We start from the raw sequence: 26412 nt of genomic DNA on the forward strand, positions 1-26412 counted from the left end.
GAGGAAACTTGCTGCTGAAGAGAGGAGGACTGCAGCTCTTGAGTGGGTGGCTACTGCACTTGAGTGGCAGGCACTTATCTCGGGTTGTTCGCCGATACATGCCCCAATCCGTTCTCCAAGCCAATCTCCAAGCCCTTACTATAATGCATAGTTTTAATGTTTTTTTTTAGTCAGCACTCAATATAATTTTCATTCATAGTTGCTTTTATCTGTTTGTGTTCAGTTCCGTATATTTCCACAAAGTTATGTATGAGCGTGTGTCCATACACTACACACATGTACAGGGTCAATCACACTTAGAGGGAACATGACTCCGCGCGGCCACGTAACTGCGGGGTGCCATTGCATCTAACCCGTTCATGAATCAATGCAGAGTGGTGCAAGAGAAGAGGGACTTCAACATGGTGCTTCGTGTCATCTGCCCCTTTGCACGAGTTTGCCACTGACTTGGTCGGAATAGTATTCTGCATGTGCGCAGCTATACGGAACCGTGTTCCCTCTAAGTGTGATTGACCCTGTACATTCATTTCTTATCCTTGGTTGCACTTCACATTATGTACTATATACTTTAATAAATTTTACAGCCATCTAATAATATCTCTGTGCTTTATGTAATGCACATTCTCATCACTCATTTCTGTGTACACTGATAATCTTGACGGCAACAAAATTTCCAGAGCATACTAGTCTAAAATTTCTCTAGCACACACACCATCCTTCCAGGAGTTTAGCTTGCACACTTCCTCTATCATTTACTGTTCAGGGGACAGAATGCATATTTGAACACGCTGTCAGCCATCTTGTGGTGATTGAAGCTAACAGACAGCAGCGGATGGCCACGGAAGGAGGAAAGATTGCGGCTGACTAGACGAGGAGTGCAGCACTGAAGTGGGTGGTTGTAGCACTTGAACGATGGGCCTCTTCCTCACGTCATTCTCCAAGCCTCCTAACTAATGCATAGTTTTTAATGCTGTCTTTTATTCTGTCTATTCAGGAGTTGACATTTTTATAACTTCCATTAATTATGCTTCTGTTTCATTCTGTTCAGTTCCATACATTTCCACTAATTAATTGGCTACATGTGTGCGTGCATACACACACTTGTAAATTCATCTCTTATCCTCAATTACATTTCAATATGTGTGTAGTTTAAATAAACCTAGTGATTTATCTTTCCATGTATTTTGCAACCATGTTATAACATCTTGGTGTTTCATTTCATATACCTTCTGATTACTTGTAGAGCATAACTGTCTACAATTTCTCTATCGCACACTCCCCTTCCAGTAGCTTAGCCACTGCCTCTTGTCATTTCAAGGGACAGAATGCAGGAATGTATGAAGAGAAAATTGAAAGGCAACTTTGCATGATTTGTACACAAATTTATTTCATGAACATCACACATATGGACATTATTTTGTGTGCCCATATCATTTGCAACATAAAGCAGTCTTTGCAGCTGACAGGCAGTAGAAAAAGTTCTCAGTAGGAGCAGCAGATCCCACTTCAGGACCAGAAGTTCCCAGTAGGGACAGAAGGGCCCAGCGCAAAATCAGTTTATGCCCTACTAGGACCATATATATACACTAAAAGAAAACCTATTCCTTCTGGGACAAATAAAGCAACAGAAACCAGCAAATTCCCATTAGAAAATCAACACCTCTGATATTGTGACAAGGTAAAATCATATCCGATTTGATATGAAGAAAGGACAGCAGTGTTGCAATTAGCAATACACCATTTTTCACTGCATCATCTTCTGCGATGTGCATAATAAATCTTTTATTGTAAAAAACATTGCAAAAAAGGACAATAAAAATACTTGGCAAAAAATGTAAGACCACTCTGCTGCATTTAAAGAAAAGATAGAAAGGCCGCAAGTTATCATACCAGTTGCGTTGCTTCAATTATAGTCCCAACAACATATACATTAACAACATATCTGTTGTAACATAAAAGCAAGGTATTTCTTTGCTTTCATTACACGCATGTACCACTGACTTTAAATTAGTACTATAAATTTTAAAGCAATGCATGGGCATGGTGAATGACTTGCAGCCTCAATTTTATCTTTAAACGTAATGGAGTGACGCAAGTCCAAACTGCATAATACTCAAGGAACGAAAAAGTAAATGAGGGCAGGTGGGAGACTGCACGATTAAGGTTTCTGAGCCACGCTGTAGCTCAAAGTTGCAGCCAAAACTGCACGCTCTTCCTCGTCGTCGGCAGGCTCGATTGGCGACACGTTGCTTCCGCTGTCCACCGCTTCCAAGACTTCCATTGCGTCGCCGCACCTCCTCGCTTTGTTGTGCAGCACGATGTGCACTGCCTGGGGCGATGTCAATGAACAGGAGCCGCTGAAATCGCGCCTTCAGCAAGCTGAAGCTTCCCTCCACAACAACCCGCTGCCGACTATGTGCATTGTTGAATGCTGCCATCCAAGGCTGCCAGTTGGTCGCAGATTGGCGGCACGGGGACAGCAGTGGATATGCAGCGTTGCCCAAAAGGTATCCTCCTGCGCGAATTCACAGGCAAGAAATAAAAATTAACGAAAAACCTCCATTGTACATGACCGGCTATAGCGCATGTACATTTTTAAACCCTTAATTGCGAGCATCACTATCTATAGCTGTTGCTCACAGTTCAGCTTCGTTAAAGTTAGCGGAAACGATCATGACAATCGATCATTCATATATATATGCACGCGCCGCTTTCCGTTTTCTTAACTCTCGATCCATGCATCATATATGCATTAAACACGCTTTAGTGATGTAACAATAAGTTTTTAACTCACCTTGGCATGTAGACGCTCCGTCTTTGAAGAGGAAGCTCTCTCACGGAGAATCCTGGAGTCGTGCTCGCTGCCGGGAAAGCCAAAGAAGACGTCAATGAAAATCATGTCAGCGTTGCAGACCCCCTGGAGTACGAAAGAATGAAACTTTTTTCGATTGTAGTAACTTTCTTCCGACTGCGCGAGTCGAGCAATGCGGACGTGGCATCCGTCGATTGTCCCGATGACATCCAGCAGCCCTCGTCCGCGACGGTCGAGCTGGCAGAAAGCTGCCTTGTTGCGCTGTTGCTCATCTTTACCCGGTGAGCTAATTTCTCTCTCACTTATAGGGAACAAGAAATCCAGGATCCGACAGATTGCAGCACGCACTGTCGACTCATTGACGTTGAACTTGTCGGCAATCTGTTACATCGTCATTTGAGTCACGATGTACGTGAGGGCGATGAGCATTGTTTTCTGGGCAGATATCTGGCGCTGCCCCCGACATCCTGCCAGATAGAAAGCCGACGCCTCAAATTCCCCTGTCAAGTCTGCATACAAGTTTCTTGAGATCCGAAACAGTTTTCTGAATTCAAATTCCAGATACGTGGGCATGACTTGCTCCATGTACAGTGGAACCCTCCGACGGTCCTGCCTCTCTAAATGCGCCGCCGGAGAAGCGCGACGAAGTCGCCACCGTTGTCATCTTTGCTGTCAACTGGCTCGCTCCGGTCAACAGCGTCGATGAGCGCAGCAAGAGCAGCTACCGCTTCGCTAGTCATGATGAAAGTGATCAGCAGACGACACGGACGCACGAGCCGTCTCCTCAAATCTTACAGTTTCCGATGGCTGCCAGTTCACGTGACTATGACGTGACATTCTGTCAGGAGCCAATTTTCTGGCAGCCAGCGGGCTGCCCGAGCGCGGTAAATCGAAGAGGCCTATTATGGAGGAAGGAAAGAACTCCCCTCTGCTCTCTTCTTGATCTCAGCGCCCCTGATCTCAGCACCCTTGCGCATGTGCAGCAGGCATAGCAGCAGACGACAATGCTGCGCTTAGTGTTACTATTGGCTGCGCTGTCGGCCAAAGATTCCCAGTAGTTCTTGCAAAAGTGCGTGTCTTCCGGCATACTTTTTGGCGTACAGCTCGGATAGGGAGTTTTCCTTCCTCCATGTTCGCACATCATGTCGGTCAACCCTGAAGAGGGCTGAAGTATCTTCTGGGTTGAAGAACACACGCTAGGAGCAGGTCCAACAAAATCAAGCTTTGTTGAAACAAGGGAATTTCGGCCTTGCTGATTCACATTGCGAGCTTGACGAATTCGCTAAAAGTTCCACGTCGAGATGCAGTTCAAACTTGTATGTAACGAACTGAATGTAGCAAATTCCTCAATATTACAGAGTTTGTGAATTCCCCAGCACTGCCCCCATTGAAGCGCGTGTATGTCAAACCAAGGTGTTGCGGCGGTTGACCTTGATGTATCGAACTGGCTACGCCACCTCGATAGGGGCGATTCTAGTGGCCTGGCATGTCAGGAGTGGGGCCGGCAGCAAGGGGAAGACAGAGCGAGGGAACATGCCGGAAGGTTCATGTAACATACCTCTGCAGTCGGTCTATGGTGGCGGAGCAGCCACATGCACGCGTTCCCCTCCAGCTCGGTCGCTATGCCCGTGGCGGAGGTGGCGGCGGCTGCTGCCGCAGTCCCGCTATCAGCGCGATCGCGAAACGTTTCTCCACGTTTATAACTTTCGAGTAACACTGTTTTTTGTAAATGTTTTGAAGATGACTGCACCTACATTTATTATTTTTGTTTTCATTCTGCAGTGTCCTTTTGGTTCATTTCGCGAAAATGCATGCAAGAAAACCTGGGTGTAACCAAAAATCTGACTTTTTAAAAATTTCTTTATGACCAGGTTTAACTTTAGAGCCAACATGAAAAAAAAGAATGGTTCTAGTGAACGTGTTCTTTGGACGTTTAGCCGAGCAGGCTTGGCTGAACTTGCCTCCAAGACATTGTCAACATTAATAAAATGTTTTGCTAATGTTTTTTATGAACCTCTTCCTCTGTTTTTTTTCTTCCTAGCTATGCATGGCTGGACCTTATCTCTTTAGAAACAAACTCTTCTTTGTGACTCCTTTCATCCAAATGTGGTCCCGGGTTGCTCCAGGATTATCATTCTGGCACAAAGGTGCTCCAAAATGGATATTTTTCAGCTCCGAAAATTGCTCCAGAACTTGAAATGGCTGGACCACCACTGACATAGTCATCTCCGGGGTGGAAAATTGTTCAGTAACTTCGACAGAAAATATTCCGCCCTGGAAATGCTTTGAGGTGTTAACTGCATGGCTTCCTCCAGCATACCTGAATGGAAACAGCATTGTGCACATCAGTAAGGGCTAAATGATATATTGCTTAAATGGTGTTCTTTGGTGCAGCGACGGTAATGTTCAGAGCACAGCTAGCCAGTGCTTTACTTTTCAAGGGGTGGATGCAAGAGAATGTATTATACACTTTGCGTTCGTGTAGCAGGTGAATATGAAACATTTCTTCTAGACCTTTAGTGATAATCCATCTAGTCGATTTTACACCAACAGGAGGAAAAAAATTGTGTTGCTCTTGCATGGGCTACCCCTATCACGATGCAGGAAATATGTGTGATGACAGAGGCAGCAAAAGGGACATTCGACTGGCAAGGCGCACTTGGCAGCAAACAAAAAGTATGTGGCAGAAAGAATGGAAACTTCGCCTAACATAGTCTAAATTTGGGCAAGTAATGAAACGGAAGTCGCCATGGACGACCAAGGGCCTTCAGGGCATTACGGCAGCCAAAGATCTTTCTAGGGTCCCTGCAGTCAAGTACGTATTCTTTCCTTTTGGTTGTCATGAATTTGTCTATTACATTGATAACATGTATTGATAACATGATATTTTTCACATGCACAGTGATGGTAAAAAGGACCTGAGAAGCAAATCTATTTTGAATACTTCTTAAATCATATTTGATTCTTTTCAGCTATGGGATCGAAATGGAACTGTGGCTGCTCGGCGGTATGAAGACTTCCTGCAAAAAATAGGCCATGCTCCTGATATCACCAGCTGCGTACTCCTCGTTAATCCACGCTTCCCATGGCTGGGCGCCTCGCTTAACAGGATTCTATACGATTCTGTAGAAGGCTCCTACTGAGCCGTTGAAATCAAGTGCCCATATACTCTGCGCAAACATAAAGCAAATGAACTTCTGATGGCTGATTTTTCTAACTGCTGGACAATGTGCCATGTCTTAGACCATGATTATTTTCACCAGCTTTCTGAACAGATGGGTATTGCCCAATTAAGCTGGGGAGATTTTGTGGGATTTGGAACACATTTCATTCTTGTTGCAAGAATAAGGTTTGAGCCAACTGAGTGGGAGAATGTCAGACGGGTACTGGATGACTTTTACTTCAGTATACTGTTGCCATATCGCTCTGGCTCCACAGCCTGAGGTGAATGGAGCTAACGAAAGCTTTAATTCAGTTACTGTGCATAAATATCGGAAAAAAGCAGGTGGGCTCTCAATGTGAGAAGATGGCTACAGTCAGTGTAATCTGCCTGTACCAGTTAGCGGTACAATTACATAGCAACCAATGAAAAAACCTGAAATTTTGAAGATGGCAAGAGAGATTTAAAGAACAGCATGTATTCAGAATGAATTGTTTTCATTTTCCAGCTGAAATAATGTGGAGGAAATGCACTTTGCAGAGGATGTATAGACGAGACAGAACTTCCATTCATTACACTAGCTATTTATTGGGGCAAGTGGTTTGGGAAAATCATTGTTTCTTGCTCGCATGAAATCTGAACTATTCAGGAAGCTGTCACACTGGAGTAACTCACAGATCACTATGTTTGTGCAATATACTTGAAATCGCTTATCACCCTGCGTCCCTTAAGGTGTGGCGGCTGAGAGTTTGAGAGAACTGCACACTCCACTGGCTACAGTACCTTCATCTCGCTCGCGGTTTTCGCACACCCCGCTCGCAGCAGGTAGGCGAGACTGCGGAACAAGTTGCGGCAAATTCTACTCGTACACCACGCTGCACTCGTGCAGCAGCAGATCCCGGCATTGGCCGTTTCCCGGGGACATGGACTGCGCCATCTCGTGCACGCCTCCTTCTTCTGAAGCCACAGCTGGCTCGAGCACCGGTCGGTCCTGCTGGAGTTCCGCTGAGGCCTGCGAAACTGCCGCCCTCTTGCTGAATTTTGATACACATTTTGCACTGTGCGCATTCATGCAACGTGGCTATTTGGGAGAGGAAGGCATGGAGGTTAACCAGAAGGTTGTTTCAGTTGGCTGCCCTGCACTTTGGGAAAGAGAAGAGGGGATGTGCGAGGGAAAGGAGAGGGATGGGGTGAGCAGCAGGGACACCAGGTAAGGACATGCGTGCTTTGTAACTAGGCAAAGCTGTTCCTGTTCACATGTGTGCTAACTTGAAAAGACAATAAGGAAGGGTGCGTGAAGTTTTTAAATTTAGCAAGCCCAGAGGAGCAGGGTCAACCACTATCTCTACAAGAGTACCCATTTCAAATATTTCTTCCAAAGTACCGCAGCATTTCATGAATGTGTGCGGCTGTCTAACATTTTATTCTTCCAAGGCCTGCCAAACGATTCAGATCAACAATCCCATCAATTGTCTGGACAGTGTTCCTGATAACGTATGCATTTCAAATGTTTGGTATCAGAAGAAATGACCCACAATTCAAGATGTCCGTATTAATGAGGCAGCATGATATGCACAGGGACTATCACATAACTTTAGCCACAGATTTAAAAAAACGAGGCAGCGCAGCTAGATGAAACCAACGACATACTGTTTGCCGTCATGTAGTGCACAGTATTTTTGTATTCTACCTATTTTAGTTAATGAACTAAGACAAATTATGCAAAATGTGTCCGACTGAGAAGGCTGTAGATGACCTGCGCTTCACTAATTGCTGATCATGGCTTGCACTTTCTGTGTTCCCATCGAATATGATGATCTGCTTTCATGACTATGCTCACAGCAACAGTGGCCGCTGATTTGGGCATGGTCTGCATGCATGTTTTTTTGTTTAAAACATGGATAGGAGCACTGCAACATGACAGCACATTAGCACAGCCATGTGGTATTTATCATATTTGGTGGCCTTTCCCTAAATGCTAGGAAAAACAACCAAGTAGGAGGTGCACTGGCAGAAAAAACTGAACGAGTTGTTTCTGAAACACTTCTATAATTAATGAAGTTCACTTGGATCTCAAATTAAAATTAAATACTTAGCATACTTGATCCTAATAAACTAACTAAACAGAGCATTAAAGTACTGTGAGTAGTGCTACATGATGAAAAGAATATATCTTTGGTTTCATCCACCTGAAGTGCACTGTGTTCTATTAATCCTTGGCTCAAGCTGCATAAAAAACATACATTGCCGCCTGTCATGCTGACCCAATGTGCTTGACAGTTCCTGCTGGTCTGTTTCAAGGTCTGAAAAAACAATGGCGATATAAAAATTTACACAAAAAATAGGTATAGAACAAAAGAAGCTAGAATTCTACTGCCAGAGCATTAAAGTACTGTGAGTAGTGCTATATGATGCAAAGAATATATCCTTGGTTTCATCCACCTGAAGTGCACTGTGTTCTATTAATCCTTGGCTCAAGCTGCATAAAATACATACATTGCCGCCTGTCATGCCGACCCAATGTGCTTGACAGTTCCTGCTGGTCTGTTTCAAGGTCTGAAAAAACAATGGCGATATAAAAATTTACACAAAAAATAGGTATAGAACAAAAGAAGCTAGAATTCTACTGTCAGAGCATTAAAGTACTGTGAGTAGTGCTATATGATGCAAAGAATATATCCTTGGTTTCATCCACCTGAAGTGCACTGTGTTCTATTAATCCTTGGCTCAAGCTGCATAAAATACATACATTGCCGCCTGTCATGCCGACCCAATGTGCTTGACAGTTCCTGCTGGTCTGTTTCAAGGTCTGAAAAAACAATGGCGATATAAAAATTTACACAAAAAATAGGTATAGAACAAAAGAAGCTAGAATTCTACTGCCAGAGCATTAAAGTACTGTGAGTAGTGCTATATGATGCAAAGAATATATCCTTGGTTTCATCCACCTGAAGTGCACTGTGTTCTATTAATCCTTGGCTCAAGCTGCATAAAATACATACATTGCCGCCTGTCATGCCGACCCAATGTGCTTGACAGTTCCTGCTGGTCTGTTTCAAGGTCTGAAAAAACAATGGCGATATAAAAATTTACACAAAAAATAGGTATAGAACAAAAGAAGCTAGAATTCTACTGTCAGAGCATTAAAGTACTGTGAGTAGTGCTATATGATGCAAAGAATATATCTTTGGTTTCATCCACCTGAAGTGCACTGTGTTCTATTAATCCTTGGCTCAAGCTGCATAAAATACATACATTGCCGCCTGTCATGCCGACCCAATGTGCTTGACAGTTCCTGCTGGTCTGTTTCAAGGTCTGAAAAAACAATGGCGATATAAAAATTTACACAAAAAATAGGTATAGAACAAAAGAAGCCAGAATTCTACTGCCTTCCAAACGATCTAGCTCGTCAAGGCCCCGTGGCTTCTGTGGAAATTCATACGTAAATGTGTGGACGCAAAGCACTGCTTTGTTCAGTGAACATGACACGAGCAAGCGGACCCCCAGTCGAAAATTCAAAAGTCCCGATACCCATACAAAAAGCAACTTTTTTCACAACACCCACAAGGACAGCATCAATGTATCAATGGGCAAATGAAGGAGATGTTTGGCATCATGCTGTTCCCTGAAGCTCTCATCAGTGCGGAGAGGACAATATGAATCAAGACACAACCTTGCCTGCCACATGTGTCTTCAACAGTGCACTTTGAGCAACAATTATAGCCACTGTGTTCTTCCGACATCATTATGAAGGACCAAGCAGGGGCATCAGATACTATTGCCTTCAGTCTGAGTTCAATCTTTTGGCCACAGACAAGCCCATGCGACAAAAAAGGAAGTAGTTCATCAACAAAAGGGTTCAGAAAGTCTTTTGAAGAATGTGTATTTGAAGGCCCCACATAAGCATCAATTACTAATGAGGAAGTGTCACCGCTGCATTTCCTGACCTGCCACTGAATCGGCCACAGCTCCATTTGCCAGCAGCAAACCTGATAACGATGCCAGCAGGATCGCGCCGGCACTCGATCGCCCGGCGCAATCCCAGTCACAAAATGCTGCTACTTCATACATTCTGTCAGACTCTATGTCAAGTTGATCAACATTTTTGTCGACGCTCACCGAAGGTACTACAACACAGAAGGTACAGTACCTTTGGTGAGTCTGTCAGATTCTGAGTCATGTTTCTGTTGCGTCCTTTATTGCTGGTGGCAGGGTACAGACTGGCGGGAAAGCCGCCAACACGTGACACATGGTAGCTCAGGGTTGCTTGGCCCTAAAGATTGTCCCGCTATAACACTCCTCCCCCCTACGTCACGAAGTCCTTCAGATACGCAGGGCGGCTGCGTTGGCGCTGTGGTCGCTGGACTTGAAGGGAAGCACTCGCTTCACGGTCCTCACCACAGGAAGCAGATTCGGTACTGGGCGCTGCAGCCTCCTCCAGTCTTTCTCCTTGGTCCCGTCTTCCAGGGTCCTCTAGGCTTGAAGGAATGCCAAGCCCGGAACACCCTGCCGGGGAAGCAACCAGCGGTTCCTCCTCTTCACACATCCCAGAAGCGAAACTGTCCAATGCGTAGCTGGCAGAACGACTTCTGAGTTGGTCAACATGACGTCTCCATCGACGACCGTCCTTGGTGATGACCAAGTACGACACTGGTCCTGTGACAGCATCCACAATGCCCGGCAACCACTTGGGCCCATAGAGATAGTTGCGCACAAACACTCGATCCCCCACATCAAACAGTCGCACTGCCTGGCTACGGCGCTGCATCACCTGCTCTTGTTTCTGCTGCACACTGGACTGCAGGTCAGGATGCAGACGCTCTAACACAGTTGAAAGTTTCCTGCCCATTAGCAATTCGGCCGGGCTCTTGCCTGTTGTAGCATGAGGCAGGATATGCTGGGTCATTAAAAACCTAGCCAGACGTGTGTCGATATCGCCTCCAACCATTCGCTTGAGTACTCCCTTGGTTTCGCGCACCATGCGTTCTGCTTGACCATTCGAAGAAGGGTGATATGGGGCAACGGTCACATGTCGGATTTGATTCCGGCACATGAAGTCTCTGAACTCCTCCGAACAAAAGGCAGTGCCATTATCAGAAACAACAGTTTCTGGAATGCCATGGGTAGCAAAAAGGAAACGAAGCTTCGCACAAACTGTAGCTGTCGACATGGAATTCATCCGGCACACTTCCAACCACTTTGAGTGAGAGTCCACCACAATGAGGAAAACTTTGCCTTGGAAGGGCCCAGCAAAATCGATGTGTAGTCTTGTCCAAGGACGCTTGGTGAATTCCCAAGGGTGAATCTTTGCAGCTGCTGGCGCAGACCTGGATTCCTGACAACGTGCACAGTCTCTCACTTTCTGCTCAACATCTCTGTCGATTCCTGGCCACCACACGGCTCCTCTGGCAAGCCCCTTCATCTTGACAATTCCTGGATGAGCTGTGTGAAGAATGTCCATGACATACGGTCGAGCTGGCTCTGGAATGACCACACGACTGCCCCACAGCAAACAACCTTGGTACACCGACAGTTCATGCTTGCGGCTCACAAACGCTGCAAACTCTTCTGGCAGCTTACCCTCTGGCCACCCATGCTGCACCCAATTGCAGACTCTAGCCAACAGCTTATCCCTTGACGTGAATCTTGCCACCTTCCTAGAGTTCCATGCTACTTCCGGCGCCATTTCCAGCATCCCTACTTCCCAAAGACGCTGCTCCTCTTCCTCTGCCCTACTGGCTCTCAGTGGTAAACGACTGAATGCATCAGCATTGGAAAGCTTCTCCGCTGGTCGATACTCAATTTCATAGTCATAAGCCGATAACATGAGGGTCCAACGCAGCATCCGTGGTGATAGCACCTGCGGAATGGGCTTGGCATGGTGCAACAGTCCTAAGAGGGGTTTGTGGTCTGTCACAATTTTGAAATGTCTCCCATATAGAAACTGATGATACTTCTTTATGCCAAAGCCGATGGCGAGCGCTTCTCGGTCTGTCTGGGCATAATTCCGTTCTGCCGCACTCATAGTTCTCGACGCATATGCAACCGGTCTCTCGCTGCCATCTTCGCACACATGACTCAACACAGCACCCAGTCCGTACGGGGATGCGTCACAGGCCAGCACTAGGGGTTTGTTGACATCATAGTGCACCAGAACATGTGATGACTGTAGCAGATCTTTCGCCTGGCGAAATGCTTCCGCCTCAGCTTCCATCCAACGCCACTCGCGACCCTTGTCCAACAGCCGGTACAGTGGCTCCAAGGCATGAGCTGCTCCTTTAAGAAACTTGTTGTAAAAGTTCAGAGCTCCTAAAAAGGCTTGAAGTTCCTTTTTGCATGTCGGCTCTGGGGCCTTGTGAATAGCACGCACCTTGTCTTCTGTCGGCTGCACACCTGCAGAGTTCACACGGAATCCCAAGTAACACACTTCCTCAACACCAAATTGACATTTGTCAAACTTTAGTCGCAGACCGTCTTCATGAATTCTTTTGAGCACTTCTTGTAAACGAGCATTGTGCTGCACCTCATCCTTTCCACCGATCAAGATGTCATCCAAGAACACAAGAACACCATCAATTCCATGCAACAGTTCTTCCATGTACCTCTGAAAGACAGCCACTGCCACTGCCACGCCAAATTGAAGACGGGTTACGCGGAACAGTCCCCGATGTGTTGTAACCGTCAACAAGTCAGCTGTTTCTTCATCAACAGTCTTCTGTTGATACGCCTGTCCGAGGTCTAGCCTTGAAAACTTCGAGCAACCTGCCAGCCTGGCAAACAGCTGCTCCGGTGTCGGCAGGGGATACGTCTCCCACTGCACTACACGATTGACTGTGCTCTTGTAGTCCCCACAGATCCTTATCGATCCATCTTTTTTGATAACTGGAACGACAGGTGTTGCCCACTTCGAGTGCCGCACAGGCTGGAAAATGCCTTGGCTCACCAACTTGTCCAGTGCTTCGTCCACCTTCGGTCTCAATGCAAACGGTACTTGTCGTGGTTTCAGAAATCGCGGCGGAGCTGCCGGGTTCACCTCTATGCGTACAGGAGGCCCTTTACTTGTCCCAAGTCCAGGCTCAAAGACTGAAGAATACTTCTTGAGCAAGGCTGTTGTTCCCCTACTGCCAGTTCGACTCGGCTCGTACACACTGTGAACACCACTCAGACTTATTCCCAAAGACTTGAACCAGTCCCGACCGAGAAGTCCGATACTAGCACCCTTAACCACCACCAATCGCAGGCGATGTTCCTGCCCCTTGAATTCCACCTTCACGGTCAGTTCACCCAACACTCGTAGTTCCTTGTTATTGTAAGCTCGGAGATGAAGAGTACTTGGGCGCAACGCCCTTTTCGATATTCGCAGCTTCTGCATAGTCCGGTCGTTGATGACTGAACACACTGCACCAGAGTCCACCTCCATCTCTAGGGGACTTCCGTTGACGCGCACTTCCACTCTCACGGCTGGCTCTTCACCAGACAGCACGAACACGTCGTAAACGTCCGACGCAGCATTCTTGTGACGGCCTCCACTGGCCCGTTTTTTGTTCTGAGAGTTGGGTTCAGCCGAAGCGCGAGCTGCCGCCTTCCTCCTGCATGCTCTCACTATGTGCCCTCGTTGCTTGCAGAAGTGGCACTGCATATTCATGAATGGGCAACTGCTTGGCGAATGCGCACCCTTGCAGCGGAAACATACGCTTGTGCTTCCAGGCGAACCAGCCTGCTTATGGGTACCCTCCTTGGCTGTCACTGGCGCAGAGACCTTCGCAACACACGGGTCGAAACGCTGCCCGCTCACGCTGCCAACTTCACACGATGCGGCACTGCCGCGAATTTGCTCGGTCTGTCGCTGCGCAGATTCCATTGCAATGGCTTTCTCCCGAGCTGTAGCAAACGTAAGCTCCGGCTCCGCCAGCAACCGACGCTGAAGGGTCTCGCTTCGCACCCCGCACACTAGCCGGTCGCGCAACATGTCATCGAGCGACGCACCGAAATCGCAGTGTTCCGAGAGACGTCGCAATTCTGCGATGTAGTCGGCAATTGACTCACCGGGCTGCTGTTGACGTGTGCCAAACTTGAAACGCTGTACTGTCACCGACGGTCGCGGCGAGAAGTGGTTTGAGAGACGCCTGACGATCTCATCGTAGGCCACGGCCGACGGCGCATCCGGAGAACAAAGGGAGCGAACGATGGCATACGTTGCTGGGCCGCAAACGCTGCAGAGCGTTGCTCGCTTCTTCTCGTTACCGTCGATGTCGTTTGCTTGAAAGAAAAATTCGAGGCGGTCCAAATACAAGGGCCAAGACGTCGCCTCTGTTGGAACGAATTCCCCAATCGTGCCCAGCGCAGTTGCCATTTTTACCTCGTCGCCAATTATATGTTGCGTCCTTTATTGCTGGTGGCAGGGTACAGACTGGCGGGAAAGCCGCCAACACGTGACACATGGTAGCTCAGGGTTGCTTGGCCCTAAAGATTGTCCCGCTATAACAGTTTCTGAGCAACTCATTTACGTCCACGACAGGTATGGTTTCCAAACGTCCGGACAAATACTGCGAAACAGAAGACGTACCGGTCGAAGAACCCTATTGGAGAGTGCGCACAGAATGAAGAAGCTGAAAAGCTTTTTTTTTTGTCTCTCGCGCCGCTTTCTCTTCGGGTCATCACTTGCCTTCTTTCTGCATAACTCCACCACGCCAAACAGTACCGACACCGCGCAGCACGCTGCGAACAATCACGTACTGTACAGCAGCACACAGCAAGCGCGACTGTAACAAAGCGCACACATGACTATGATCATAGGCATTGCTATATGTGCACTTCAGCTTACCTTTGTGGAGGATAGAATTCCACTACATGCGTTGCGTGCATGCAACAGCACCGAAGAAGCCGCTTTGAGCAACTTCCAGAGCAGCAGGTACCAAAGGGCCAAAGGTTTACAGCCGCACCTTCAGTAAAAAATGACACTTCTTCCACACGTGAAACCGCGCTCTTTCCCCGGCTTCCTTGCATGAAAGTATGGTCAAGGGAGTGACACTCTCATAGAGCCAATGGGGACGTTTTTTTTCTAAGGCGATGGTGGCGGCACCTGGGAGAGGCCAATGTTACTAGAACAAACTCAGTTTCACAGCTCTGCCCGGAGAGCTGTCCCAAGTGGCGGTCGCGCGAATTAGTGGCGCTGCGATCGAGTCTTGCTCCCTCGTCGCCGCTCGGTGCGGCTCGCTGGCCCTGTTGCGCCCTTTTTAAAGAGAGCGCTCGCAACAGCCGTTTTGTGTCGTCTGCTTCTCGGTTAATTTTAAGGCGAAAGCCTTTAATGCCTCATATTGTCGTTAGCAGCCGTGTCGGCAGATGTGTCCTCGTTTCGGCGTCACTACTTAAAAAAAATTCAGGGGGCACTTTGGCTCTCTAAAGTGTTGCAAGGCGAAAGCGTTTCCTGGCCACTGTTTGTTTTTATTTACTTTTTATTTTTCATTATTTGTTTCTTATTTATTTTTTGCTACTTTCCTTAATTTCATTGTTTTACTTATATTTTCACATCTTATTTTTATTTTGTTTTTATTTTTGTTTATTTTCTTATTTCTATTTTTTATTTTCCTTTTCCTGACTTTACTCCTTTTATTTTATTTATGATGCCCATGCATTCACTAGATGCGCCTTTATTCATGCTGGAACCTTGAACCTTTTAAGCAGTGACGCCGAAAGGCGGACGAATCTGCTGACGCGTCTGTCGACACGGCTGCCGACGCGTCTGTCGACACTTCTGCCGACGCGTCTGTCGACACTCCTGCCGACGTTTCTGCTAACGACAGTATGAGGCATTAAAGGCTTTCGCCTTAAAAACTGACGAGGCTGAGAATCGAACCAGGGCCTTTGGCATTTGAAGTCACTACTCATTTGGCATTTCAAATAGCCATTAACTCATGACTAGTTAGTCATGATTGGTTAATGACTAACTATCCAGTCATGACTGGTCAGTCATTAATCACTCATGACCTGTTAGTCATGATTGACTAGTTATTCATTAACCAGTCATTACTAGTCATGACTGGTTAGTGATTAGTTATGACTGGTTAGCCATGACTAACCATGACTAATGACGCATTGGTCATGACTGGTTAGTCATTAAGCAGTCGACTAGTTATGACTGGTTATAACTAGTCATGATTGATTAATTACGAACTAGTCATGTCCAGTTAATGACTGGCTAGTCATGACAAACCAGTCATGACTAACCAGTCAACTACTAATGACTGGTTAATGACTAACTTGTCATGACTGCTTATAACTAACCAGTCATGACAATTAGTAATTGGTCATGGTTAGTCATGATTAATCGTCATGACTAACCATGACTAATGGCTAACCAGTCATGACTAGCCATGACTGGTTAATTACTAACTAGTCATGACTAACCATTAATGACTATTTGGGTCATGACTTGACCCATGACTTACTAGTCATGATTGGTTATTGACTAACTAGTCATGATTGCTTATTGACTAACTAGTCATGTCTGGTTAATGACTAGCTATTCATGACTAACCAGCGCTGACAAACCAGTCATGACTGGTTAATGACTGGTTAGTCATGACTCTTTTGTCATGACCAATGTTACTAGAACCAAGTTCTAGTAATGTTGGTCATGACTAGCTAGTCATTAGCCAGACATGACTAGTTCGTCATTAACCAATCATGACTAGTTGGTCATGACTAGCTAGTCATTAACCAACTAGTCATGACTAGTTAGTCAATAACCAATCACGACTAGAAAGTCATGGGTCATTAGTCATGACCCAATTAGTCATGATTGGTTAGTCATGACTAGTTGGTCATTAAGCAGTCATGACTGGTTAGCCATTAGTCATGACTGGTTAGTCATTAAGCAATCATGACTAGTTAGTCCTTAACAAGTCATGACTAGTTATGACTGGTTAATCATGACTAGTCATGACTGGTTTGTCATTGCTGGTTAGTGATTAACCAGACATGACTAGTTAGTCAATAAGCAATCATGACTAGGTAGTCAATAACCAATCATGACTAGTAAGTCATGGGTCAAGTCATGACCCAATTAGTCATTAATGGTTAGTCATGACTAGTTAATAATTAACCAGTCATGGCTAGTCATGACTGGTTAGCCATTAGTCATGACGGATTAATCATCACTAACCATGACCAATTACTAATTGTCATGACTGGTTAGTTATTAAGCAGTCATGACAAGTTAGTCATTAACCAGCCATTAGTAGTTGACTGGTTAGTCATGACTAGTCATGACTTGTTTGTCATGACTAGCCAGTCATTAACCGGACATAACTAGTTCGTAATTAATCAATCATGACTAGTTATTCATGGGTCATGACTAATTAGTCTCGACCCAATTTGTCATGGCTAGCCAAACCAAGTCGCCCCATAGCCGCCTCGTGTGTGCCAACGGCCGAGCGGCCAAAGTTGCGTGGAAGGGCTTTCGCCTCGCGCACTTTAGATCGTCAAAGTGGCCCCTGAATTTTTTTTTAGTATTTTGGGACATCGGGCCTCTTCATGCTGACCTGCTTTGCACCGGGATGCAATAGCGGGTATCCCAACGATGACTCCACGGACAGTCATTTCAGCGTTTTTGCAATTTTTTCCCAATATTAACAGCCTAATTTCGCATCACACAAACGTGTTCTCCAAGATAACACGCAGCTTCGAAGCAAAAGCTGCCGTAATGGAAGTATTATTTTACTGCAGCCATGTAGAGCCCGAATGCGGCTCGCCAAAATCTCATATGTGCCGGCCGCTCCACGCTTCCGCGCTGCGTGTAGCAGACGACGCGCCCGGCAGGGAGCAAGACTCGACTGCAGCGCCGTTAGTTCTCGTGACCGCCGCTTGGGACACTCTCCTCCGCTGGGCGGTATGGGGAGCTGCGAAACTGAGTAGGTTCTAGTAACGTTGGGAGAGGCGGTAAACGCATCAAAAATCCAATATGGCGGCGCGCGTTTAGGCGGCTGGTTGTGGCCGGTTGCTCGCGCTACAGTGCACTGTACTCGCGCGTTCCTGGTGCTGGCGGCCGCTAGCTCGATCCAAGCTTTGTAAATAGTGGTGATTAACTGATCCCGCGCTGCATTCACGCTTGATTTCCTAAGTACTTACGGAATCTGCTCACTCGCTTTTGTATTTCGATGTGTCTGTTGATGTAGCATGGTGTATGGTGGCGAGCGGCGCGACTGCTTAGCAGCTGCGCTCGATCGAGAACGAAAAGCGTAAATGGTTTTGTACAAATAACAATTTATTAAGAGAACATCAGCAGTGACAATCGATATCCAAAAAGTGATTTTAAGTATGAGTGACTTTGCAGTATCAGTAACAGGCATCCTAAAAATCAAAATAAAAAACGCCATTATGTAAACCTAGAAGACAGAGAATATATAGGGGATAAAAAAAGGTATCAAGGTACAGTATACATAATAAAATGCTACATGACTGAATATACGTTTGTACGCGACTTTGTAAGAGATTTAGGTAAATAGCAGGGAAGTAAAACATCTGACCTGTATTGAAACGCATCAGTCTGTGGCTATGAATAAACACACGCAGAGAAAGGCAGAGAAAATTTTCAACCTTTGACTCGTGTAGAAGAAATCACAGTGCATTGAGCTAGGGACAACATAATATGCTGCAGTGCTAGTTCTTAGTATAAAGACTCCAAGAAAAGCTCACTGTGTGACTCGACATGACGCCAATGACGCTGCTGCAGTGCGAATGTCGCCGACGTCGCCGTTTTCGCTTGCGCGGCTGACCGTGCGTCGTCTGCTTGTCGTCTGCTGCCGCGTTACCCGCGTCGTCATCTTCGCAACTAATTTCTTTGATGTCTTATTTTTAATACCTATGGCTGGTTATAATTTAGTTCATAAGCATGTTTTTATTATTGATAGTGGTCGAAAAATTCTTTTGTTAGGCTTAAGTGCAGCCCCGTTTACCGCCGATACCAGGATCGCTGCAATCGTTTCGACCGGGGCGCCATCCTCGGCGCGGACGCGCAACTTGCAACATGCCACAGCCCTGGTATGGTGTCTAGCAAAAGCGACTCGTTGTGTTGCCAAATTTTGGCGAGCAAACGTAGCTAGATGTCAGGTTGAAAGTAGCTAGAAGTAGCTAAAAAATCCAGCAAGGAGCTAACAGTAGCTAAATGTTTTTCAAGCGATTTTTGAAAATATACTTTATGTGTATAACACATTTATTTGCAGCTGTATCACCCTAAAAAGCAAATACAGCTCTCAAGTCATGTTTCTTTGAAGCCAACCACGCAGAACATGTATGCACAAATAATAAATGTCCTCCGGGTTCTTGTTCCAATAATTTAGGGCAGGCGCAGTTTTTGCAAGGCGTCAAGGCTTGCGAGCTCACGAAAGCCGTGCAGCGAATGCATCACGTACTGCTCTGTAAACATGTAAAAATAAAGTACGTATATTTTATAGGTGTACCCAAAGGCCTATGAAATCGAAACTCAAATTTTCAACAAAATGTTCAACTGTAAAACAGAAAAAAAAGAAAAACTGATGAAGTGCTCAATTCTGAGCACTTTAACAAAATAGGATTTTAAGTGCTGTTGTGACTTTGGGCATCCCACCGCTGCCACCAATGTTGTGCCATAGAGGTGGTCCCGTTGCGCTCGCCACCCGTTTTGTGACTGAGCGTTGCCAGCTCTCTTAGCGGTAGTGAAGACTCCGAGTCAGGCGTCGGTGAGACTAAGAAAACGCTTTATACATTATGTACAGGGCATAATATAGTTCAACATCGGCACGGGGGCCGAGAGCTACACAACGCGACTGTTCTCGCACAGCGACGATCAGCGAGACACCAGCACGTCACACCATCCGACTCCACTCGTGAGCAGCACTCGACTCACGGTGGGTCGGTCACTCGGTCACACTCTGTGACTCTCACTTCCCAAGCTGCAGCGGTGGGGCTTATATAGCCTCAGGAACGGTGGCCCCTAGGGCATAACTGGCCAATCCAAAGGCAGCACTCGACGGCAGTCCGAAAGGACCAACCAGCGACCGCGCCGGCCACCCGCTTCAAATTTTTCCGCGCGCGGTGACGCCCTGAGGAAAGGGAAACGGGCGCCTCGTAGTCTGGCACCCAGCGACGTGTCCAGGCACGCTGCTCGGCGATGCTTCTCCTTAAGACCCTGCTGACTTACGGCGCAGCATCGTGGCTTGTCAAGGGAGCGTTAGGACGCGTTGCCTTGCGGCGCAGCACCAGGGCTTGTCAAAGGGACGTTCGCAGCAGAAAGTTTGCGGCCTGCAGATTTGGAATCCGGGCGGGTTTCCCGGCATAACAGCACCCCCGCCATCAGATAAGGCGCCGGGAAGACGAGCTGCTTCCACGTGGCTCGGATGCCTGGCGCGCCTCTTCTCAGGCTCTTCCAAGTTCACGTCCTGGTAACTTCACGAGCACCAGGTCCCACTCGCAGGCCAGGAGCTCTGTTCACCTCGTTGTCGCCAAGGCACCTCGACCAGCTTCGCTGCTCTCGTTCCGATCCCCTTGCTTCTCGCCACCGGTCATGGTTGGTCGTTCTGCAGACTACAAAACCGACCGGCAAAAGGCAACACCCAAAACGAGCAAGTGCCCTCTGTCTCCCGTCAAACACCAGACAAAGCCATAATCCAAATCAACCTAACTAAATTGATGTCCCACTTTTTCTCCCGCTGCAACAAGAGGCATGTGTACGATCTGGTACACAAGGTTCAAACAACCATTTTGCAAGGTATCCACACACCAAAATAGCAGGAGAACTTAATAATCTGCAATAATAATGACAATCATATTGGTCCCCTTGAAATCATTTGGACCGAAAACACACTACTGAGGAAGCAAATGAGGTCATTCATTTTTGCCCCTTTCTTCCTTTGAACATGATAGTTTGTCGCAAAGCGAGATAAGGTAAGTAACGAGGAGGTCACTGAAAGAAGCGAGGCCTAAAATACACGACTTAGAGCATCGGCGTTCGCGTTCAACCTTCCCTTATAGCGGACAACGAGATTGTGCTGCTGGAGGGTCATGCTCCACCTCAGCAAACGACCGCTTTTAGACTAAATGTTACTTAACCAGGCTAGAGGGAAATGGTCCGTTTCCACAACAAACTCAGAACCGGAGACACAACAAGCCAGCTTCTGAACTGCCCACACAAGGCAGGCGCACTCTCTCTCCTCTGCCTCCTCCCTACAACTTAGTTTGCAACTCAAATACAAAATTGGTCGTTCATGACCACTAGCATCTTCTTGGCATAGCACCGCTGCCATTCCGCGATCGCTCGCGTAACATTCAAAGATGAAACCTTTCGGAGTCTGGTGCCGTTAGAATCGGCTTATGGCTCAAGGCTTGTTTCAATATTTGGAACGCATTCTCTTTCTTCGAGTCCCACGTCACCTTAACGGGCTCCGATTTTCGAAGCGGGTCTGTTAGCGTGCTGGCAAGGTCAGAGTAGTCTCTCACATAGTGTTGGTAATATCCAGCTAAACCTAAAAGGCCCTTATATCCGTCTTAGTGGTTGGCTGGGGATAGTTTACAATAGCGGCTACCTTGATGTCGGAAGGTCTACGCCGGCCGCGCCCCACCACATGGCCCAAATAAGTCACCTCACCGCAACCTAGGTGACATTTAGCTGGTTTCACAGTGAGGCCTGCCTCTTTCAACCTGCACAATACAACTCGCAAGTGCTCGAGATGTTCTTCCCAAGTGTCCGAAAAGATGGCAACATCGTCGAGGTATGGCAATGCAAACTCGCCCAAACCATGAAGCACTCTGTGCATCAGGCTAGAGAAACAATACGGCGCGTTTTTAAGTCCGCAGCTCAGCATGAGTGGGCGGAAGGTTCCGAACGGGGAAACGAACGCGGCGCAACGGCTAGCCCGTTCCGTAAGGGGTACTTGCCAATAGCCTCGGACGAGGTCCAGCGTAGATATATAATTTGATTTCGACACCGTCTCCACTCTTCCTTCTAGGTTCGGTATCGGATATGTCTGATCTCGGGTGATCGCGTTCAGACGTCGATAATCGACGCATGGCCTCGGATCCTTTCCCGGAACCTGGACAAGTATCAGGGGCGATGTGTAGTCGCTCTCACTTGGCACTATAACCCCCAAGTCACGCATGCGCTGAATCTCCTCAGCCATGATTTTTTTCTGCACGGGTGAACAACGATACGGTTTACTGCGGATCGGTTGCTCAGATGTTAGCTCGATGTCGTGCTCTAAGACCGTGGTCTTTCCGGGACGGTTCGAAAAAACCTCCTTAAACTCGGAAACTATTCCCTTTAAATCCTCCTTTTGGGTGGTACTTAGACGCGCGTCCAAAGTCAGCTGTTCCAACATTAGCTCTAAACCACAATATTTCATGTCAGCTGTCGTCAGGATTTCCGCCCCTTCCTCATCGGCAGCATTTATCGTCATGCTTACAATCGCGTGACGCTGAATGTAGGGCTTCGTCAAGTTGCTGTGATAAATTTTGTTGGGCCGTCTCCCTAATTTCACTTCGTAGTTGGTATCGGAAAGCTTCGATACAACCTTCGCGGGTCCTTCCCAGTGAACCTCGAGCTTGTTTTTCTTCGACGGACGCAGCAACATCACTTGACTACCTACTTCGAAGGTGCGTTTTTTTGCTGACTTGTCGTAATATCCCTTTGACAAGATTTGCGCCGCCTTCATGTGCCTCTCTACAATATCTTTTGTTTTCCCGAGCCTCTGAAGAAGGTCGAGGACGTAGGAGACTACATTTGGGTCGTCATCACTGCCTTCCCAAGACTCTCGCAACATGCGCAGCGGAGTTCTAAGGCTTCGGCCATACACGAGCTCCGCGGGGCTAAAGCCTGTGCTCTCATGGGGAGCAGACCTCAAGGCGAACATAGCGGCGGGAATGAAGGCCTCCCAGTCACAGTGACGCTCAAAGCGCAGGGCTCTCAATATGCGCTTCAGCACCGAATGCATTCGCTCTACTGGATTAGATTGCGGGTGATGGATAGAACTGTGCACCACTTTAATGCCGCATCTTTCCAAAAAGGTAGAAGTTAGGCAGCTGGTGAAGACGCTGCCATTGTCGCACTGGATCTCAGAAGAGAACCCGACGCGTGCGAACATTGAGAGCAGAGCGTCCACGACCTGGGAAGAATTTAGCTCCTTAAGTGGTACCGCCTCCGGGAACTTGGTCGCGACGCACAGGGCCGTCAGAACATACCTACACCCGTTCGTTGATTCTGGCAAAGGACCTACAATATCAATTACCAGTCGCCGAAAAGGTTCTGTTATGACTGGCACTAACTTCATCGGCGCCTTCCACTTGTCAGTGGATTTGCCCACTCTCTGGCAGGTTTCGCAAGATCGCACGAATTGTTCGACATCCTTCCAACAATACGGCCAATAAAACTCCTGAGCCAATCTAGCCTTGGTCTTTTTTAAGCCAAGATGCCCTGCCCACGCATTTTCGTGCGCGAGTTCCAGTAACTGACAGCGATACTTTCGAGGGATCAAAATCTGCTCATATTTGCGACCCTGCTTATCGGTGTAGCAGCGATACAATAAGCCAGATCTCTCGTAAAATGAAACCCTCTTTTTCTCCACTCCCAGTCTGACGCTCTTCATCAGATCGGCTATTGAGCAGTCTTGCTGCTGCTCGCGAATGAGCGTTTCCTTTTCAACGACGGCCAGCTCCTGCCAGCCGGCGGAAACCGGAGCGAGTATTGAGCCCGCGTCGCCTAACTGCGGCGTCGTGTCTAGATCGCGGCTAGCAGTGCACGTATCCCTCTCAGTCTCGTCCAAACCACGCTCTCCCAAGCCAGTCTCTGAGCTCTGCATCTCCCGTGTCTGCCCGCCACTCAAGTTACCTTGATCGCTCCGCGTGCCGCACGGCTGTTCGTTCACCGACTCAAAGTCCAGTTCCCTCGACAGTTGGCGCGCTTTGGATCGCGTGAGGGCCATGTACGCCACGTCGGCAAAGAATGATTTGCCCTGATCCTTCAGCATCTGCTCCGAGCTATTTGAGAACAGGTAGGGAAAGTGCTCCGGAAGGGCGGCAGACACAGCGGCTTCTGTGTTAAGTTTTCCAAACTCTCCGTCAATGATGACCGCTGCGATCGGTAAGCAGACACTCTCATCCTCGGCCACTTGCCGTATCCAAGCGCATTCTCCTGTAAAGTCACTAGAGGAGACGAAAGACGCGTGGACGACGTCCATAGTTGCTGCCGAGTCCCGAAGTGCTCTGCACTTCTTGCCGTTTACTTTAATTTCCTGCATGTATGGCTCCAACAGTCGCATGTTTTTGTTTGTTTCCCGTATCGTTGCAAAAGCAACTTTCTCTTGGCAGTTCGCCGCGATGTGCCCTTGCTTTTTGCAGTTGTAGCAGATTAACGGCTTCCGTTTTTCAAAAGAACGCGTCGCATCATTTCGCTGCTTGAGACCGTCGCTAGCATTCTGAGATGCATTCTGCCCTTCCTTCACAGTTTCTTTGGTAAGGGACTCGTCTTTCCGAAACTCGCGACGCTTGATTTGCTTCCGATCGTCGGGCTTCCTTGAAAACCCGTCTCTCTTATCTGCTTTTTCTACACGCACTGCCCTGCTGTGCAAGCTGCGGCGGAGGTAATACTCTCCAGCTAATTCTGCTGCCTTGTCTAGCTTAACCTCCTTTAGCCTATCTTGCAGCCAGAGCTTGACATCCTCATCAATGCAACGGTAGAACTGTTCTAACGCGATGCATTCGACGACTTTATCGCGGTCGTCGTAAACCTCTTCGCCTTTCAGCCATTCAACCAGGTCGGCTTTTAGACGAAACGCGAAGTCAACATGTGACTACCTGCCCTTTTGTGCATACCGGAACCTCTGCCGGAAAGCTTCGGGCGACAGTTTGTACTTTCGCAATAGCGCCTCCTTCACATCACTGTAGCTCTCAAACGCCTCTTTCGATAAGCAAGTTATCACGTCAGATGCCTCCCCGGGAAGCAAGGCTAACAGATTCTGTGCCCAGAGGGATCGCTCAATGTCATTCCGTTCGCACACATGCTCAAATTTAACGAGGTATTTAGCCATATCCTCGCCGACTACAAAGGGCGGCAGTTGGTCGCGTATTTTTGGAGCGTTAGAGGGAACCGTCGTCGAAGCAAGACTAGGCGCTGGCGAGGTTTTTCGGAGCTCCAGCTCTTTCATTTTAACCTCGTGCTCTCTAAGCGCCTGGCGCTCTCGCATCTCCTTTTCTTTCATTTCCTCCTCGCGACGTTCCTTTTCTCTCTTTTCCTCCCGTTCACGCCTTTCATTGATATCAGCCCAGGCCTCTTCGGCTTCCTCAGCCGTCACGTCCGCAGTCCTCATGACCTCAAGGATCGCTTTCTTTCTTTTTGTTGAGCCCAAATCAATGCCCAACTCCTCACAAATTTGGAGAAGTTCTTTAACCTTGTAACTCTCCATCGTTCACACTGGCTCTTGCTGTTTGCCCTTTTAGAAACTACTTGCCGTACACTACTATATCGCTACTAGTTAGACACGCGCAAGCATTTCTCACACTGCCTTGTTTACCCATTCAGCATCCCTTGGTTTTCAAAACACTCTTCCTAGGCTTGAAACACACAAGGTTAACACAATGCTACACCAATTCTTTCTCTAAGCTACTATAACCTGTGTTAGAGAAAGTCTGGCGTCTGAGGAAAACTTCAGGCACTCACCGCGCCGAGGTAGCTGATGTCGGTCGATCCCATAGCTGCCATCCAGTGTTGTGACTTTGGGCACCCCACCGCTACCACCAATGTTGTGACTTTGGGCATCCCACCGCTGCCACCAATGTTGTGCCATAGAGGTGGTCCCGTTGCGCTCGCCACCCGTTTTGTGACTGAGCGTTGCCAGCTCTCTTAGCGGTAGTGAAGACTCCGAGTCAGGCGTCGGTGAGACTAAGAAAACGCTTTATACATTATGTACAGGGCATAATATAGTTCAACATCGGCACGGGGGCCGAGAGCTACACAACGCGACTGTTCTCGCACAGCGACGATCAGCGAGACACCAGCACGTCACACCATCCGACTCCACTCGTGAGCAGCACTCGACTCACGGTGGGTCGGTCACTCGGTCACACTCTGTGACTCTCACTTCCCAAGCTGCAGCGGTGGGGCTTATATAGCCTCAGGAACGGTGGCCCCTAGGGCATAACTGGCCAATCCAAAGGCAGCACTCGACGGCAGTCCGAAAGGACCAACCAGCGACCGCGCCGGCCACCCGCTTCAAATTTTTCCGCGCGCGGTGACGCCCTGAGGAAAGGGAAACGGGCGCCTCGTAGTCTGGCACCCAGCGACGTGTCCAGGCACGCTGCTCGGCGATGCTTCTCCTTAAGACCCTGCTGACTTACGGCGCAGCATCGTGGCTTGTCAAGGGAGCGTTAGGGCGCGTTGCCTTGCGGCGCAGCACCAGGGCTTGTCAAAGGGACG

General features: G+C 47.7%; 1 protein-coding gene and 1 pseudogene across 2 annotated transcripts in view; both read right to left on the reverse strand.

Annotated features, from left to right (window-relative positions):
* Positions 1 to 2209: 2209 nt before the first annotated feature.
* Positions 2210 to 8532, reverse strand: LOC149346283 (uncharacterized; annotated as a pseudogene). Its single transcript, XR_016292369.1, has 3 exons — positions 8469 to 8532; positions 2795 to 7109; positions 2210 to 2515 (listed from the first exon to the last, which is right to left on the reverse strand). The product of XR_016292369.1 is annotated as an uncharacterized LOC149346283 (transcript).
* LOC149346284 (uncharacterized) overlaps positions 6832 to 26412 on the reverse strand; it is a 57502-nt gene continuing 37921 nt past the window's right edge. Inside the window, exons 7-12 of the mRNA XM_089541277.1 lie at positions 9228 to 9287; positions 8975 to 9034; positions 8722 to 8781; positions 8469 to 8528; positions 8221 to 8275; positions 6832 to 7006 (exon numbers count right to left, since the gene is read on the reverse strand). Of these exons, the coding sequence (XP_089397403.1) occupies positions 6832 to 7006; positions 8221 to 8275; positions 8469 to 8528; positions 8722 to 8781; positions 8975 to 9034; positions 9228 to 9287 (470 nt within the window). The remainder of the gene's footprint in view (positions 7007 to 8220; positions 8276 to 8468; positions 8529 to 8721; positions 8782 to 8974; positions 9035 to 9227; positions 9288 to 26412) is intronic.

The sequence above is a fragment of the Amblyomma mixtum genome, chromosome 4 (assembly GCF_055824585.1).
Source record: "Amblyomma mixtum isolate Tamu chromosome 4, ASM5582458v1, whole genome shotgun sequence".
Lineage (NCBI taxonomy): Eukaryota > Metazoa > Arthropoda > Arachnida > Ixodida > Ixodidae > Amblyomma > Amblyomma mixtum.